Genomic DNA, 21,123 nt, shown 5'->3' on the forward strand with positions numbered 1-21,123 from the left:
TTAAGTTTTACGGAAAATGGGTCATTTGTCGGAATATTTTTAAAACATGGTTTTAATGGACAAGTAAAAATTATTACGGGTGAATTGGACAAAAAAAAAAAATGAACAAGGATGAAACTGGATTTATTCTGGCTTAAATTTAAAAAATAGCGAGGATGAAACTGGATGCATCCCGATATAAATTAAAAATAAGAAAAAATATTTGAAAATGGGTAGGATGAAACTGTTTACATCCTGCCTATTATAACATTTTTGTCCATTTAAACATTATCAAAAATTAGATGTTTTTTCACCCAAAAATTGTTGATTTTAATTTTTTTAACCAATTTTGTGTAAGTTTTGTTTGTATATTTTCAAAAACGATATCAATGATTAAAATCAATCACCATTTGTAAATTCCAAAATTTTCATGTGCCTCTTCGATAAAGTGGTGAAAAACTCATTCTATTTTAAAATTGGTCCAACCAGCTATGTCACACCCAATAATGTATCTGTCTGGAGATCTCTTCGATTATGGATATTTAATGCATCTACCATATATACTGTCTGCTTAGTCACATGAAAAAATTTAATACTAGCTCAGTTTTATATTGGTTTATTTGTTGTCTTGCTAAAGGATCTCACAGTGCGATATTCACTGGTTTGTGTGAAGATAGTCAGGGTTGTTACCCTGGAATCCACTGTACATCGGCTAGCACATGTATATGATCGTATGCGAGCTAAATACAAAGTGCATATAGAGTCTTATCAATGGGAAAAACAGCCACCTATACAGTGCCATGATGCAAGAAAAAAATAATCCAAGCTTATCTGCATTATTTTCCACTGACACTCATGAAAAAATATATAACAATACGAAAACAATTAAGTACATGAATAATATTACATTATCTTTGCGCCCATCATCAACTCAAACTCACTCAAATCCACTTTCCCATCAAAATTCAAATCCACAGCTTTAATCATCTTCTCAAACTGATCCATATCCCATCCTTTAGCTAACCCTAAACACTCAAGAACTCTCTTAATTTCTGTAGCATCTATATACCCATCTCCGTCTTCGTCGAACACCGTAAATGCTCGTTTCATCAGCTCGGAACGTCTCAAACCATCTTGATCATCATCCAAACCATCCACGATCTCTTCTGCTTTCAACTCTTGATCTTCTTCTAAACTGCCCGGAAGCTCGAAATTCTTAGTTTCATCCATTCCACCTATTAACCCAAGATTTTCGACAACTTTACGTGCTTGTTCTTTCTTAATTCTTCCTTCCGCATCCATTCCAAACACAGTTGTTAATGCTTGAGCTGCTAAATCATCGAACTTTGTTAGATTCAGTGGTTTAGAAGCTGGTTTTGGATCTACTTCCACATTATCGACATTTGATTTACTTGGTTGTGCCCGGAACCCGTGTAGAACGTCTCCGATGAAGCGATAACAAGTGCCGACGATATCGATCATATTTATCTTTTAGGTATACACACAAAAAAGAAAAAAACCCACCGAACTTTCAAAATGAAATAAAAAGAAAATGTGAATGATGAAATTTAGGGTCTGCTCAAGGACTGCTTATATAGTAGGAGGCATGACGATTTAATATTGGCAATTTGGTACGTACTGACTACTGATGAAAATGTCATTTTCCTTGATGCACTGCCAAGATTCTTATTGCCCTTAATTATTAATACGAAATAAAGTAATTTTTGCGTAATTTGTAGATAAATTAATCGGCTTAACATATTTTATACAATATATTGGATCTGGTGAGTACATTTATTATATGTTGATTTTCTAAATCACATTAGTGGGTTAACTAATCTATCTTTTATGATATAAAGGATGTCTCCTACCAATGCAATTTGATCGGATAGATTGATATAGTACGGGGTTAGGTAAGACAGACACTACAAAAAAAGAAGGCCTCTTGTGACGGCCAAAAAACGTCCCAAGAGGACAAAAAACCGTCCCAAGAGGTATTAGGGACGGTTTATGTGCCGTCCCCTGTTTCACCGTCACTAATACTATTTGGCCATGTTTTTTTTTTGGGACGGACATATTTTAGCCTTGATTTAAATATTCTATAACTATTAGGGACGGTCAGGCCATCACCGTCCCAAATATCTTTCTTTAGGGACGGTTTTTCCAAAACAACCGTCCCTAAAAGCTACTTGTTTTGTAGTGAGAAAAAATCATTACCAGGGAAAAACGGAGATACAAGGAAAGAAAGAAATCCACTTCCCAGATAGAAATTTGTATATACAAGTTTGGGAAGGTAAACATATAAGTATATTGACCATGTATTTTTTATCAACCCATAACTCATTTAATTTTGGTCAATTCATTTTTACTGAAATTTAAAGTTTGATCTTGTTTTTCTATTATTATTCATACGCCGCGAGTTATAATCCCAAAGGCGTCACTATACATCCACAAAAAACCAATCCAAACAAAAGTAACACAAAAACCTCAAAAAACAAAATTAACACAAAACCCTAAAGAATTTGATGAAACCGATTTTGATTTCATCATAAAATTTGATGAAACCAATTTTAAAATTTGGGGGTTTTGTATCAATTTTGTTTAAGATGGAGTTTTAATGGATCACAACATTTGAACGGGATTTTTGTACCACAGGTTTGGTCATCTTGGGTTTTTATGACTAGTTCTGTTTTCGAGATGTGAACATACATCACTCTATAAAAAAATTATTTTTGACATAATTTCGTCTAATTTGTGATTTATAGTTTAATTGCTTTATACGTATGACATGTAATATATTCCGTAAATAACACGTTTATTGGTGGTACAGGACTTAGATTGGTATATGTAAGATTTCGTCAACAATGTGATAGAGAATGGTAATTTGGAAATAACGTGGTAAAGCGTAATGGTTTTAGGATGAAAATAGCATATGACATATGTAATATATTCCTTAAATAACACGTTTATTGGTGGTACAGGACTTAGATTGGTATATGTAAGATTTAGTCAACAATGTGATAGAGAATGGTAATTTGATAATAACGTGGTAAAGCGTAATGGTTTTAGGATGAAAATATACATATGACATATGTAATATATTCCTTAAATAACACGTTTATTGGTGGTATAGGGCTTAGATTAGTATATACTATATGTAGGATTAGTCAAGAATGTGCTAGAAAATGGTAATTTGATAATAACGTGGTAAAAAGTAATGATTTTAGGATGAAAATTCGCAAAACTAAATCAGGATTCCAAACATACAGATGATACAAACTGATTCTGATGAAAAGGACGGATTCGAAAATTGTACAAAATAATTCATTAATTTACTAACTAGTATCCATTTGTAAAATGAAGAATGAAAAAATTTCAAAATCAAAAAGTTTTGACAAGGAGAAAATTAAAACCCAACAGGCATGAATTTCGTGAATATAAATGTATAGCACCAGGGTAAAGTGTGTCATGCTAGCATGTCGGCTATATGATACTCCCTCCGTCCCACCATTAAGTGACCTATTTGGTTTTTAATTTTCCCATCATTAAGTGACCCATATCACTAAACAAGGAGATATTTCTAAAATTACCCTTTTAATTGATTATAAGAAATATAAGAAATATGCATAATTTGATAGGCATGTTTATATTCGTTACGTAGGTGTTTTAAAATGCTTTTCAATGGTATAAAGTTTGAGAACATCCGTGGTGTAGTTTGAGAGATAAATCATTTCAAAATTTCATTAATTATTATCCATAAGGATATAATTGTAAAAAATACTTAAAAATCTCTTTTTCCTTGCTTGCCTTAAAATTTGTGCAAACTTCAACTAGGTCACTTAATAGTGGGACGGAGAGAGTATTTTGTATTAAAGTTTGGGCACAATGTATAACTTGGCATATCAAGGTACAATCTTTATCCTTAAAGGCATTGACAAAACAAGCTCTCACGTTGAACGACGATGAAACCCTCGCTTTTTATTGGTTGAAATATGTCTTTTCTAATGTAGAAGCTATGGTGAGGACAAGTGGCGTAATTCTATTGGTCGGGACATGAAAAATTGGGTTATACTTTGTTTACATCAAGTATTTAACCTTCCGTTAGTAACACCGTCAACAAAACGAAAAGTGGACAACACTTCCGTGACAGTTCTAATCTAATTAATTTCCTTACACAGTGTTTACACTAAATACTTAACTATATGTTAGTAACACCGTTTAAGGTGGACAATACCTCCATCAAACCACATAAATATTTTCCAATACAAAAATTTTCTAAATCATAACTTAATAGAAAAAGAAACCTCAACTTACCGTGTCTAGAATTTTATGGAAGTCCAATCTCAATTTGGAAGTCGAGAAACTAATATATTATGACTCTTTTTCCAAATTAATACATAAAGGGAAATAAAAAACACAAATTTTCTACGAAAATAAAAAGAAAAAAGTAAATAAAATTCGCATTTCCTGTTTTTTTCTCCACCTATTTAATACATTGGGACGTGACGGGGTTACAACAAATTAAAAATATATCTTCACAAGCGGGAGGAAGCCCCGCGTACACCAAATCAAATGTATGGTTAAAAGAATAAAAATGGCCGGTGTATAGCATGAGCGCACTAATCTAGTAAAAATTATTTGTATGTTGTATTTGTGTCAATGTGGGTGACAAAGATATTATTATTGTACAGTAGAACCTATGTATAAAAATGTCCTAAGGACCACAAGAAAAAAAAATCTTATATGGAGGTTATTTTTATATATACGGAGGTGCGACTTGAAATATAAAAAAAAAATTATTGTATATGTACTTAAGAAAGATGCATACATATACATAAGAAACGTCAAAATGTTCCTAAGTAATACAAATTCTAATTAAATTTTGTTTAGTTTCACATGTATGAATATATGAGTTTGTTATGTGACACACAATTCACATAAATTCAACCACCGACATAGAAAACCGATAAACAAAATTATATGATCTAAGACACTTGTATAAGTACCGAAGAAATAAAATATCAAAACCACTTATAAATTATATGATCAAATATTTTTGTACAGAGATCTGAAGAAATAAAACATCAAAACCACTTAGATGCAAAAGGATCTGGCAAAAATGGTTACAAGAATTTTCCGTCTTAAAATTTGATATATGTGAAGACTTATATTATTTATATTATCATGTTAATTATTCTAATACGGAGGTATCTTCTTAAAACGGAACTGGAAAAAAAAAACTTATTCCAATATGGAGTTTGTTCTTAAATATAACTGGCCCATGTCGGGACAAGAAGTATTCTTATATGGATGTTATTCCTATATAGGGTGTTTTTAATTATATAAAGGTTCTAATGTAGGTAATTGTTGACCACTTTATTTTGATTGTGCGACTAAATTCTATGACAATCAATATCACATCTAAATTTATTAAATAAAAACTTTTAAAAGAAAAATAAAATAAATTGATCGTGTAAAATCATGTTATTTATAATTTTTATTGACAACACCGATGAAAACATGTCCTACTCCATGTAAAATTGATAAGATAAGAATAGGATATTTTGTGTTTTTTCCCCTCTAAAGATCGTTAATTTTCATTACCTCCCTAGAAAAATTAATTAGTGATACCTCCTCTCGTTAGTGACCCACCAATGGTGCACGCATGGCAAAATATAAAAATTACTTTGGTGAAATTTCCAAATTATCCTCATCTTGTTTGCTAGTAATTGCAATATATGAGCATATGTATAATTTAGATAGTTATACATATATTTTTGTCCTTGCCACGAATGCGCTATTCCTGAGTAAGCTAACTGGAATTTGATGGAAAAAGTAACTACGAGAAGTATCGCTAATTAAATTTTTTCGAGAGAAGATGATGCAAATGAGTGATCTTTAGAGGTGAGGAGACACAAAATATCCCAATAAGAAAAGAAGAAGATAAAAACCTAACATTAACATATTTTAATTATATGCACTAGTCAAATGGTATAGTCTGCCACTTTTGCACCCTTTATGGTATAGAAAAATGACACGCATAACTGCGTAATTGTCAAATATACCATTTAGACATACATTATAGCTAGAGTCTTTGCCCGGCGATAGAGACTTCATTGCTTAATGGTCTTAAAATAGCTGCTCAGAAAAGCGCTAACAATAGTCTTTATACCGCTTGTTTTTATGATCATCGGACAATAGTTCATCATCTAACGGCTAGGAATTCACCATTATAAATACTAAACTTCAAATTCATTTTAACTCACACCGCCATCTCAACTTCAAATTCATTTCAACAAGGATAGTGCTCGCTTCACTTGAGAAGAATATGTTTTTATAATTCGATGTTGGATATCAAGTGCAAGCGACAGAGATTTTAATTTAACCACTTTTAATTTATGTGACAGTGTGTTTCAATAACGATGCGAGGAATACCAGAAGACAATTTAAGCAAATGAATTTTAAGTACGCGCAAATTTTATGGGTGATAAAAGTGGATCATCCTAGGTTGTCCATCTTCGAACTGAAGATAAGAGTTCACATCAAATTTATTGAAGACAACAGAAGACAGTTTAAGCATGATGAATACCATCAACTCTGTCAGATTCATGTCTAGGGATTTCATTAAGTATCATATAATGCGATTTGATTTTTTTTTTTTAATTAAATGTTGGAACTTCATGAATGTAAAACTAGTTTAGAGTTGATAAATAGTTTTCACTAATAAAAAAAAATAATTACATTAGTAAGAATGAAATTATATGAAATACATGAACTACTCATTTCTCTGATCATTTTCCCGACCATTGAAAATCCAATTGGTCATGTTTTGTTGAATCAAGACTGTTATTCAACATTACAGATATCTCACTGGTTTTAGACTTATTTGGTAGTTAATTCTTACTCAAGCGGAGGGGAATATGATAAAAATCCGCAAATGGGTGAAATATTGATGTATATGAGGCAATTAGGGGTATAAAGAGTAGATTGCGTAATCGATTCAATGTTAAAGCCACCACCAAGAGTCATAATGTCAGTTGGAAATTGGTTATATAAACCTCTAGAAGTTGGGAAGTAAGATCATCACTAAGTGGCATCCTACCGAAAGCTGACAAATCCACCCGACCTTAATTTTACGGTTGCATAGTAATATTGGACTTGTAAATAGCGTGCAACTAAATAGGTAATCATTTTTAGACCTTGGTACCTGGATCAAATTTTCAAATTCATCCCTTATAAATTTATCCTTGTCATATCGAGAAACCTATTCAGTTGGATAGGAGTTGATGGCTATCATTATTCTTCTCTGCGAATGAAAAAGTAGTCTTTCACCATAACACCAAACACTCATTTCATAAATATGACTGTATAACTCAATCATCTTAAGGATTAGCTCGAGCATGCATTCTCCGGGCTTCCACATCTTCAAAGTCATGGATTGCTGCATATGGTATGAAAACAATGTTATTACTTGTTTTACACAACTGTTGAGGCCCTTGTAGAACGACATCTTGTTGAGCATCATCAATCTGATCTTTTGTCCAATTATCGAGAATGACTGAGAGAATACATTGGTGTGGTTGTGAGTATAATGTTCTCAAATATTGAAGCACATATACCACCAATACTGAAAATAATAACATTGTTGGGTTAATGTATTTACCATGTCAACGCTCCCCAAAAACCATTAAGGCTTTCTTTGGCACACGTCAAGCAGATGACAAGAGTTATGTAAAGTTCTAATAAAATTGGAGACCCCCAGTCATATCTTGGTGATCACTTTAAGTCTTTAACGATTTGAGAAAACCAGTTAATTTCACCAGACATTGACCTATTATTGTCCACAACACAGACACACGCTTGAGCTCCTCATAATGTTCAGATATGTGCACAAAGATTGCTCCACCACCGGTTAGTTTTCTAATATGTTGAAAATCATATTCCTTATCCTTCTCAAAATTTAATCTATTGGTTGTGGTGCTAGTAAATTCTTTAACTTTGTTTTTGTTTCTTTTATGGTTGGGTTTCCGACTCATATTTAGAAGGATGTAATTATAAATTTAAGACTTTTGTTTAGGAAAAATTCGAGAAAGATATAAGATGCGAAGAGAAATAAGGGGACGTGTGATAATTATAGGTGGGATAGTCAAAAGTTCATGATATTAACAATATCATGTGATTTTGATTTAATAGTCAGTGGTAAATATTTTATCGATTGCGACATATATAGATAATATCGCTCGATTATTTTCATCGCTTAAGTCTCTTCATATAATGACGCGCTAGTTTGCCATACCATCTAACGTGGTAAATTGTATTTTTTTTAACTATGGTGCATAGAAATAGACCTTATAGTGGTAACTTCTTAAGCGATAATATCCAACATGCCACGTATTTTCTTTTCCACTAATCCTATACATGAGCAAACAATTTTTTTTTCTTGAGAAAGTACAAATAATATAGGCGCTCAATGACAATTTCTGGATCCAGATTGTCGCCAGACATGGATCAATTGATTGATCCGGTATTTGATAATTTTCTATTATCCACAAAATTATTAAGATTTAGGATTAGATGTTATATCTAACGAATAAGCATATCAGTGCACGATGAATATTCGTATTTTAGCTTATGACCTGCAATACCAGCTATACTTATATTTTTTAGATTTATTCAAGCTGATAATACTAAAATATCCAATCTTACTTGAATACTTTAATGCATACCGTACGAGACTGTATAGTGTTGACAGCTACCTTATAATTCAGTGCATTGGGTCTGCAATAGTCACTGAAGCATGGGAGAATGGATACATATGTATGCGAAAAAGATTGTGTCCCTAATAAGTAATAACAATATTCTTCCCTTACGAGATGTAATAAACTGATCGGATATACATGATGAGATAAAAGTCAGGTCATTTTGAAGTAAAACAAGCCACCCCTTAATCTTATATTTTCTAAATGCCAATATATCCTTGTCTAATTAACACTAAAAATTCTGATTAGGTTAATTAATTGAATTTAGATGAATTAATTAAGTAGATTAAAACTTATGAATTTAAGTTATCAAATTTTGTTTTTGATTGAACTCATGTGGGAAGATTTTTGATGAAAAAAATTGTTTTGAGAATTTTTTTTTGCAATGGAAATGAAAACATACTACCGAAACACTTCTAAAAAGGGGATTGTAAAGCTATGTGTGAAATCATATTCAAAATTAAAGAAGAAATCAACACTTTCAGTTATGAAACTATGAAAAGTCGGTAGGGTCAACGAATGAAGAACATGCCGAATATATCTGGCTGGCAAGGTCTACGGATGAACAACATGCCGACTATATCCGGTCGGTGAATAAAGAAGATGTCGGCTTTATTATTTTTGACACACAAGAGACTATTGTAAATGTTTCACTAGTCGGCATCTTATTGATTTTTTACCTAACCGATTACCTTATAGTCGGCAAGGTCGACAAAAAATACCTTGTCGACTATAGGATTTTCGACATACAGAGAAAAGTGTTACAAATGCATAATTAGTCGGCAAGGTTTTAATTTTCATAACCTTGCCGAATAAACTATAGTCGGCAAGGTATAAGGATGAATATCGTGCCGACCCTGTAAATATTACTTTCAGAAACAAAACTCTTTGAAAATCCGACATGTTATTCATCTTATAACCTTGCCGACAAAAAAATAAATATGAAAAGTCAGCATGCTATTCATCCTATAAGCTTGCCGATTAAAAATAAATATGAAAAGTCGGCATACTCGACAAACAAATACCATGCTGACTGTGTAACTACAATTCAACAATTTCAAATTTTATGATCTAATTTGTTATTCAAATAACAAAAAAAAAGTACTAGAATGAGTTTGAAAAGATTAATCGACAATAAAAAAAATCATAATCAACGATATCTTTTCATTTGAAAACAATGAAATATAGAGTAGGAGAAAGGAATTGATGATGAAGGAGAAGGAAAGAAATTAATAAGGTTTTGATATAAAACCCAAAAGGGGTGGTTTTGGTTATTATTAGGAGAAGGATAATTAGGTAACTTTACACATAATAGACACCCCTTAACCCTCTATTATGGTTGGGAACAAAATGGGTATACCCCAATTAATCTGGGTATGCCCAAGGTAGTCAATATCGATTGTACATGCCGATATTACAGGTTTTTATCAGATATCGTAAAATACCTATACGGTATCAAAAATATCGGCGATACAAAGATGTAATGATATTATCGTTTGTACAGGACGGTACAGACCGATTTATCGGTTTTACTTGTACATCGATAATATTGGTTTCGTGAATAAATTTTTCATCAACATGCATCTAGTGTTTACAGACAAGTACAATGTCAATTGGAGAAGGTCAGAAGCTCTAATATATTTATAATATAAAACCAATGACTATATGGTAAGATATAAGATGGAAACCATATTTTGATTGCAAGGCAGAGAAATATAAAAGATAAACATGAAAGATAATAAAAAAGATTTACCGGTATAATGGGACAACAATCACAACGTTGGCTAATAAACCACCTTGTATTTTGGAAACTTAAAACATGTGTATCATTCTTATTATTTTTTACTATGGTTTTATAATTATTTGAAATTCTATATTAAACGATGCATCGCCTGTAAAAACAAATATTATCACTCGTATAAGTGTATAGGACCCGACCGATACGATACCGATACGCGATATTAACTACCTTGGGTATATCCCAATTTGGACAAGTTTATTAGCCTAGTATTTTAGGGGCCACCCAAAAGGAATTAAGGTCCAATAATAAGACAAAATAGGGTCACTCAAGCGTAAATTGAAGTTAGCCCTTATCTCGCGTATTTCGTAATGATAAAATTTCCCTTTCAAAATCGGTAGTTAATATTACAAACGGTAGTTTAATTACAATCGGTAGTAAAGTATGTTACTTTAACCTCCGAATATACTCAATTTTCAAATTTTAGCACTACCATAATCGGTAATAAATTTAACTTCCCAATGTATATTGGCCCCAAAATGAGATTTTTCCAAAATCCTAAAATTTTCGAACTTTGATACTACCATAATCGTTAGTAAAGTGTATTACTTTAACCTCCGAATATACCCAATTTTCGAATTTTAGCACTACCATAATCGGTAGTAAATTTAACTTCCGAATGTATATTCGCCTAACATGAGATTTTGCCAAAATCCTTTAATTTTCGAACTTTGGTACTCCCATAATCGGTAGTAAAGTGTGTTATTTTAACCTCCAAATATACTCGATTTTCGAATATTAGTACTACCATAATCGATAGTAAATTGTGTTAATAAGTGATGCTTATTATCTAACGATTATGCTCATGGCCCCAAATTCAAATTTTCAAAACATAATAAAATTTCGAAATTTTCTACTTTCACAATTGGTAGTAATACTGTTCATTATCTACCGATTGTGCGTAACTTTTAGTACAGAGAAATTGACTTTTTTGAATCAAGAATAATCGGTAGAAAACGATCAATTTACCTACCGATTATAGTTGATGTTCTTAAGAAAGGAAGAACATCAACCGTAATCGGTAGGCAAAGTAGATTATTATCTACCGATTGTGTTTCTGCTAGTGTAAATCCAAGAACATAAACCATAATCGGTAGGTAAAATAGATAGTTATCTACCGATTATGTTCATGCTACTGTAAATCCAAGAAAAATTTCGAATCAAATTTTTGATTTCAAGTAATCAAATTACAATTTTGAATCATAACTACTAGCATCTATTCGTTTTGTTTGTTGAACTTCTTTTTTTTTTTTTTTTTTTTTTTTTTTTGGTGTTCTAATTTTCAACTCTAAGGTTAATGAATTTTGAGTTTTAATTTTAAACAAATCAAACATAACATTTGTTTGATCAACGATCTTTGTTTTCAATCAAAATTAAAATGATGAAAAAAATTCAATGATAGAAAAGAGAAGAAGAGCAATGATATGATTATGAAAATAAATGATATGGGTCTAGATTTAATATAAAGGTGAAGAACAATGTAGCCAATTCACTATTTTTAACGCACCCTTAACCCCTTCAATGGATGGTAATAAAAAGATGGCACTAATTCCTTTTGAGTGGCCCATAAAAATGCAAGGTTTATTATCAAGGTAAATTATTTGATAATTAATTGTTTCTTTTTTTTTTCCGAATAGGAGGCAAAAACCTCAATTGTATTGATAAACACACTCCGATTCAAAGTCGGAATCAGTTACAGGACAGACCAGGAGATTTCCCACCATTACAAGTATTTCAATCAGGCAACAAACATAAGCACAAGAAATCAACTTAACAACACAGTTACAGGACCTGATCATCCGAGGCAGTATCCTGACCATTTCACGTAATTTTGTGTACCAGAACAGGTTTAAATGGTCTGGTTTGGATTAAAAGTAACTCATCCAAACCATATAACACAACTACAGTCAGTAGGGATGCTGAGATCCAAAGATCCAACTATTTCTCAAGGATTTTTATAAAAACATGGTAAAACAGATGACCCATGTATAAACGGATCCAAAAATTCACCCATTTGTCAAATGTTTTTTCAAAGTAACAGTAAAGGTAACATAGCTAACCTGAATCAGTCATCGGATAACGAACACAGTCTGTATCGGTACGGGGCTTCATCGGGATCAGTCTGAAACTCTTAGTTGCTGGTATCTTATGTGGCTTCTGTGTTTTCAATGTCTTTAGTGTCGTTGCTGGTGTCTTAGAACCTGTTGATGCTGTTGTTGCCTTTTGGGAACGTGTAACTGAAAGTCTAAAACCATAAATACTATCCGAAACTAGACTACAATCTCTAAGAGAAACTAGATCGGTTAAGCTTCTTAGAGCAAAGAATTAAAACCAAATCATCACCCAATTAACTGCCATATGATAATTTGGGGTTCCAATCCAAGTCAAATATATGATTTGTTTTCGATGTGGGAGGAGGACTAAACACATCTCGAGGTATCCATGAGGAATAGCATTATTGTTAATTAAGAGGTGGAGAGACTGGAGACATCTAAAAATTGGTGTTGGTTCTTATTTTTCAATTAATTGGTTGATTGTACGGTTGTGAGGTATCCACTAAATTTTGTTGTTGGGATCATTAACTTGCTGCCTGTAACAACCATAAAACCGCGTTTGCTAGGTTGTACGTGCTTATGTGTAGTTCTTAGTCATAGACCACAAGTGCTAGGATACTGCTTCTATCATTAAGACCCCCAGGCAAGAATAAGGTAGGATCACCTCATTAAATCCATGATGAATGCTTCAAAAAAAATTAATTCCATGATGCCTTGTACATGTCTTCTATGCGTGGGAGACTTTTCCACAACCAAATGTTCCTTTCTTGCCCAACTATGGATAGTTTTTATCCCCTTCCACCCCAACACTACTATACATTCGTTTAGTTTAACGAGTGGTCGAAAGAGTAACACTAGTTCCCGTCTGGAAAAAAAAATATCCAAAATGCCATGTATTAGAGAATGTCTCTTGTGTAGAATTTTTTTTTTTTTTTTGCTTTGGACGGGGGACGATCCCTCGTGTGTTGGTTTGTTTTTTCTTTGAATTTTTTTCTAGACAGAGGACAGTCTTCGGTCTAATGTTGGTTTTCTCTTTTCCTGTAGTGGGTTCACTCGTTCATTTGAACGAGCCCTTCTTTATATGAAAGAGTTAGTCTCCATTTGGAGACTACCCATAGCCCTCGCTCTAACTAAATATCAGAGAGAAATAGAAAACACTCCATAGGTATATGATAGTTTAAATTAACGGTCTATTTAGAACTTTTGATTTCTAGTTTGATGGTGTTTCAGTAATTGTGTGTGTTTAGAAGTGTTGGATGTCTATGCTAATCGAGATTGCAGGCACTAGAAGCTGCAAAGGAGGTGCAAATACCACAAGAGAAACATATCATCATCAATTGGAAAACGCCCAACACTGAATTTGATCTAATTGAGGAGGAAATGCAAATAGCGATTTTGGGAGGGGAGGAAATGCAAAATAGCCCATCTCTTTTCTTTTCGTTTTTGAAAATGTTAGGCGTCGAGATTCGAACGGCCGAACTTTTAAGGAATCGTGCAAAAGATAGATGAAAGTACCCAAGGTTCTAGCAATTTGTTGGACGACGGAAAAGCAGGTTAGCGAAAATGCGCACAATACCAGCTGTTTAGGCCACCAGCACTGAGGCTCCTTAATTCCCTTAGCTAAATCGAACCACAAGAAGTTATCTCGTGCTAGAATGTGTAGACTTAACATGGCTTGACTGGTATGCTTCCTACATTCGAGGCAAGAGATAGCCGACATAAAGTGGGTTTCTGTAACAACTCAGTTTTCGTGAAGTAACATATATATATATTTATTTTTTATTTTGTATTTTTTTGGAAAAGCAAAAATTATATAAAGCTTAGTAAGTCGAGCCAAAAATCTAACCGACCGAAATTAGGTTTAATTCCTATGCTTTTCGAGTCCACAATTAAGTTTAATTCCTATGTTTTATGGGTAACTAAAAATGTTTTATGGGTAACTAAAAATCTAACTGACCGAAACTCACTAAGCTAAGTAATGTTATTTCCAATAGGGAATTTGTTTTTTTTTTTTGGTGAAACTTGTTTGGATATATTATAGGGATAGCCAGGAAAGTGTTGAAATCATAGTGCTTGGCCATTCAAAAGCTTCTTCGGTGAAAAGAGATGTTAGAGCTGGTCTTAACGAAGGAAGCAGATGAAGAGAAAGATCAGAAAATTCTAGGGTTTGAAGAAAAATCGCTCTAAGAGATTATAAGAAAGTCGTTAGCTTGGAGAAATAGGTGACCTATTTATAGTTAAATTCTCTAATCTCGGGCCGGTGATGATAGGGATTGCTTGCAGTGCGGGGCACTTTTCCTGTGTCTTCAGGATTAGATAGAGACAAACTAGGCTCAGTTTATCTCTTTATCCCACCGCCTTTACTCTCTTCTGTGGTGATAAACATATAGCTGTCAATTTCTAACCCGGCTTGCGGGTTGGACCTAGCTTGGCTTGTTTCAACCCGGCTCGGCTTGGCCCGTTGTCTAAACAAGCCGGGTTAGGGTTGTCATATCTAGCCCTAGTAAAAACAAGCCGGGCTAGGGTCAACCCGCGGGTTACCCGCCAACCCGTCAATTTCGTGTGAGTTACTAATTTAGGAATTTTAAGTTACTAATTTAGGAATTTTAGGATGATTTTAGGGTTTTTATTGCTAGAAATCAAAGTTCATATATTCCTTACATGATTTAATACAATCCAAATTTTATTTGATTTAGGATTACGGAGTAGTGGGTGCTTTCTTAGCGTTTTGGAAAACATTGACCAACATAAATATACCATTATATATAAGATAACAAGCAAAAGTAATCAACAACCACAAAATGGAAGAGTGGCTATAGTTTTCAGATATGAACCAAGATGGGATGAGTTCGAATCCCTCTGCCCACTGAGGTTTTTATACGTTCAAGTGATTTTACGTTTCAGCCACCCATTTGACAAGCCAATCCGCAACCCGTCTAGGGCTAGGGTTGGGGTTTTGGGATTGTACATGAACAGTACTAGGGCTAGGGTTGACCCTAACCCGTCCATGGCTTGTCAAGCTAGGGTCGGGTTGACCCTAGCTTGCCCCGTTGACAGCTCTAGATAAACATCTCGGGTATTTCTCACATATGTTGTAGACCGCTGGACCAAAATCCGAATTGATATCTCCCATTTGCGTGAAGCTGAGTCAGCCATTGTGATGATGTGTTGATAGATAGAAATATTCTCTTTAGGCAAGCTGGCCAATATATCTGATTTGTGAGATTGAATAGGATAAGTTGTGCTAAAATACATGGAGTGATTCAGAAATCGTGTGTATAATGTGAGAGAATAAAGCTGATGTTTAGCTCTTTCTCTCAGTGGCCGGTCACATATGTCATGTTGAGACCGTAGTATTTCTTGTGGGTCCCTTTGTTGAGCGTGTGGAGCTCAAGAAAGCTTATCCACGTTTTTGGATAGACATGTACAGTTCATGCCCAATTTATTAGCCGTGAGTGTGTTTGAGACGCTAAGAAATAGGCTTGATCCCTAAGTGAGTCTTGTGCCTGAGTTTTACGCCTGTGTAAGATCTTCAGATGAGGTGGCTCAGCTCGAATAAGGCCATCCGAGGCTTGGTTGACGCGACTGAGATTTTCTGAGATTTAGCCGACGCGACTGATGCCGTCTGAGACTTGGCGGACGCGACTGAGGACGTTTGAGACTAGGATGACGCGGCTGAGGCCGTCTGAGTCTTGGATGACGCGACTGAGGCTGTCTAAGATTTTGATGATGCGATTGAGTCTCTCCGAAGTCAGCTGAGACATGTTCGGAAGAGAAAATAAAGCTTGCACGCCTAATAATGTTTGCGACACTTCATCTCGCTTTTCTTTGACCAGCGTATCTTGCAAAGATGTGCTAGGAGTCAATTGTGTCCGTATTATGGGGTCGACATGACCAGTGTATCTCGAAAGGATGTTTTAGGAGTATGTCAAAAGGTCCCATAGGCAGAATAACTAGTGAATCTTGTTGGGATGTCTTGGGAATTATTCGGAAGCCTCATTAAGTCGAGTTAGAGCCTAAAGTAGACATGATCAGTGTACCTCGCGATGATGTACTATATATGAATCAGTCCTTGATCTCAAATAGGGTGAATCGTGTTTACAGGAGACATGTATGTCTTCTCTATGGGTCATAAGTCCGTTGGGGATATTTTTACGCATCTATAAAGCCTATATAACTAGCGGTATCTCGTTAAAGAAGTATACTAGGAATCCTGGCATCACAAACAGATGCGTCTTGCGAATACATGCTGAAATTGTGGCTATTCTGGTTCATAAGTCTGTTGGGGACGTTTTACGCTTTACATGACCTACAGGTGATCAACAATATCTCGTCGAGGATATATGCTAGGCTAGCAGCATCTCTCGGGGACGTATACTAGAAATCATGGATGTGGGTGCCTTGAGAGCCGATGTATTAATCTCTCCCGTGAGAGTTAAGTTTTGTATTATGGTCTTGAAATGACACTTTTTCCCCTTATCCAAATTTCACCATCTACAACGTGTTTAATTTGACATCCAAGGTCCGGCATAAATATACAGTTTTAAATATTAGTAAATACTAATTTTATCAACAATAACTGATTTCATCAATAATTTTCTTGATCATAATCGATTTTGTCAACATTATCACTCTACTCGCATGGTGTATTTTGTTTGTAATATAGTAAGGAATGATAATTATTGACTTTTACTCGACTACATTATAGTGAATAAATTCAGGAATTTGTTCGGATTTCGAAAAAATCACGAATAAGTTGTTTATCTTGTAAAATAGTATGAATAAGCCGTTTAGATCAAGGTTGCAAATAGTTGGAGATTTGACGCAGGAATGAGCAACTCATGGATAGTCACAACTAATAGGGTATTTGTTCTTTTGTTGGCTCAGCGTCTGAATCTGACTGGTCTCCTAACTCGATCCAAGTCATATATTATATCGTTTTTTCTAAAATTTGAATCAAATCTGGCTCATACCTAACGGAAAATACTAGGGTACCCAAATACACTATAATCATCTATATACCAACATATACGTCATCTTCCGAATGCGATCGTCTATGGACAGAGTCGGAATAATACAATAATTCGGTTCACACTTCGTGTGATCGTCTATGGATATGAGAACGAGACAATACGGCAATAAGATCACTTGTGTGATTGACTATCGACACAATATCGAGACAATACAACAAAAAAGTGTGTACTTGATAGTAGGTTCGGTAATAACCGAAACTCTATAGGATCACTATCAAATATTACTGAGTTAACATGCTTGTGTATTTTACTTAATTATAATAAAAATTATAATGCGGAAAACAAAATAAAAGACACAACAATATTTTGTTAACGAGGAAACCGCAAATGCATAAAAACAACGTAACCTAGTCCAGTTTTGAATACTTATAGAATTAAGGCGTCATACAACTTCTAAACCAACTTCGTATAATTGAGACCAAGTAGACTACCCCTAGCTACTTAGTTCCCTCAGTATCCTTGCATCTTCGACTTTTGGAGTTACATACATGAATAACAAGTCATTTAAATCGTATTATGAACAACAAAGGAAGGATCTGTTTGGTAACCTCTATAATCAATATTGTTATAAGATAAACATGAGTTGTTTACAAAGGCTCTTATGTTTAATCTAATAAACTCCTTTGTCTGGTTAGATCAATCTATACAATAACTACTGAAATAGTCAGGTCTAGATTCACATTCAATCAATATAGATCTCAAAGAGAACTATAGAGAATGCCGATCTCATGCAACTAATCAATCAGATATATCAAAGATAAACAGATTCTAGTTGGATCCCAGTCGATCAAGGTTTGTGCACTAAATCCACAAGATACGAAAACTAATAAAAATTCTTCTTCGTTGTCAAATCTTCTATTGCCTTTAAATACCTGCAGAACACCACTTGAATCTCTTGTGATCAATCACACACATAATGGAGTTTTTTAACAATGGATTATCACAAGATGTCTTTAGATCTAACAATAGTTCTAAAGATCCCGTCGATACTTTGATCTAGTCTGAGTGAATCTTATATCAGAGTATATACCAAAAAAAATAATCTTATATCAGAAGAGAAGATTCTCAAGAATAAATAAACTAGGTGCAATCAAAGTTTCAACAACCGTTAGTCAATAAAATCAAATTGAAAACTAATAACACTTCAACTATCTAGTTTCCCACCAACGGTACTCGTAGAGCTTTTTGATCCACATAAGTCTTTAAGCGAGCGGTCATAAGAGATTTCACCTAATTAAGACACTTTCCTCTATGATTATACGGATCCACCAGAAACAACAAGAAATGAAGTTTTTTTGGCTCTTAGGATAGTTTTATAGGAATGCAAACTTAGGTATTTATAAACGAAGGATGTTTGGACACCAAGGAATTTCCCAAACAGAAAATATTCCCAAGGTTTGCAATGTGTGAATGCCCAAATTTGGTATTCCTAGTTCTAATAAATGCTGGTACAATATTTTCCAAAATCTCTCATATAACATCTCCAATTTGTATATGCACATTACTGATTTTTTTCTCTCTAGAGCTATGCATTAATTGCTGGTAATTAAAGCATATAAAACCAAAACCTTAATTAAAAGATTCTTTATTTATTTCGGCACAGGATCACCATGAGCACCAAGGAATATCTTTGAATAATAAATGATAATAGTTACTGCTCGTGTTCAAAGTATGTTGACATCTTTTCACTACAAATCCTTATTTCGTATTTGCATGGATTTGCATATTGGAATCAGTTCTACCACACTTCCAGACAAGTTTATAATTGATTCAACCAGACTTACAAGAGTACTATGTCCAAGTCACAATGGTTAGTTGTGATTGGTCTTACCAAGTCACATACATGGGTTCGGATTGGTTATACCAATCACTAGGATCGGTTCTACCTAAACATGGTATCTACTTGTGACTGGTCACACCAATCACTAGGATCGGTTATATTAATTACAAGGATCGGTCACACAAATTACCAGGATCGGTCACACCAATTATAAGGATCGATCATACCATCTCATGGTGATTACTTATGATCGTTCATACCAATTACCAGGACCGGTCATAACAAATCATAAGTCTAGGTATTGTGATCGGTTATACCAAGATACATAAGCTGAGTTAAGATTGGTTTTACCAAGTAACACATATTGGTCATCCAAAGAAACACGTTCATGAATATACTTCCTTTAAACAAATGTAAAACATTGTTTCTTAAGATGAAATCTTCACTATAACCCATTCACATAATCATAAAACTATATACAAGATTATGTTGATGTCATATCTACAAAGTTCGAAAGATAAGTGTTATACTTCGTAGTCTAATTCCTTAATACTATGACCACACTATTATGATCATGTCTCATCACTATAGTATTATATACAATATGTACAGTAAATACAACTGCACAGTTATCTTTTCAATACATACGACTTGGAAGATACGTTAGGAACGAAACAAGTTCAATTCAAAATTATTAACTTCAAGTGGAAGAATGATGTCGTCATTGTAGTTCTTTACTTCTTCTCATTATTCAGTTTTTCGGAGTAATACTTGTATGTCTCCACATTCATAGACATTCTAGTCTAACCTAAACGAAGTTGACTCAAGTATTTAATCAAGCAACTCTAGATAAGTTTTGATACTAAAATATGACAATCAAACTTGACATACCAACGCTTGGTGAGTTCAACCGAGCTATGCTCTAACACTAAATACTGACACTCTTGAGTCAGTGAATAACATACTCCCGAATCATGGGATCCTAGTTTGTAATTTTGTGCATGATTGACGAATTAACCAGATAATTGACCAATTTACACTTTACTTAGCCACTTTTGCCGGTCGCCGAATTACTAACTAGCATTGATAGAAGTGGGGGTGGTTGGAAATTGTTAAAAGGCAGCCAAAATTCATTCTTTTATGCCACAACCAGGTCTATAAGCGCAATGAACAGTAAATAAAATGAGTGTTTTTATTACTTTTATTATTATATTTATGTTGCTTTTCACGTCCCTATATTTTCTTTTCATGTAGATGCATTAAGATGGGAGAACGCATCCACCTACTTACAAGTGTAGATGCATGGACGGGGGAACACATGATCACCACGTGTGCCTATAAGTGGCATTAAGATGAGAAGTTCATCTGCTAAGTTCCATATTAATCCGAAATGTGGGTTCGGTTACGAACTATGAAATATCGAGATAACCGAACAAGTTTCTGTATTATTACAACCTAAAAGTTCGGAAAGGGTGTAATTCATTTACTCACAACCGAACTGTTCTTGTTGTTTCTATAACGTAAATAGTTCGGTTATCTCGAAATGATTTCTTTCTAGTTCTCCAAACCGAACTTTTAACTGCAACTGCCATTTGAAGACATAATTTGACCATTATTACTCTATTTATCAACCAAAAATGTATAAAATTTTAATGGTTCCTCAAAAAACATCTTCTAATATTCATATGCGGAAAACCAAGATTTAGATACCGAGTTAAAG

General features: G+C 34.0%; 1 protein-coding gene across 1 annotated transcript; it reads right to left on the minus strand.

Annotated features, from left to right (window-relative positions):
• Positions 1-751: 751 nt before the first annotated feature.
• LOC113327511 (calmodulin-like protein 6) lies at positions 752-1,516 on the minus strand. Its single transcript, XM_026574699.1, has one exon. The coding sequence runs from the start codon at positions 1,459-1,461 to the stop codon at positions 883-885; it is 579 nt and encodes a 192-aa protein (XP_026430484.1). The 5' UTR covers positions 1,462-1,516; the 3' UTR covers positions 752-882.
• Between the last annotated feature and the right edge of the window lie 19,607 nt (positions 1,517-21,123).

This window comes from Papaver somniferum, unplaced genomic scaffold (assembly GCF_003573695.1).
Source record: "Papaver somniferum cultivar HN1 unplaced genomic scaffold, ASM357369v1 unplaced-scaffold_102, whole genome shotgun sequence".
Taxonomy (NCBI): Eukaryota; Viridiplantae; Streptophyta; class Magnoliopsida; order Ranunculales; family Papaveraceae; genus Papaver; species Papaver somniferum.

Bases quoted from the DNA above. Each gene is read 5' to 3' on its own strand.
- LOC113327511 (XM_026574699.1), bottom strand. From the start codon at position 1,461: ATGATCGATATCGTCGGCACTTGTTATCGCTTCATCGGAGACGTTCTA.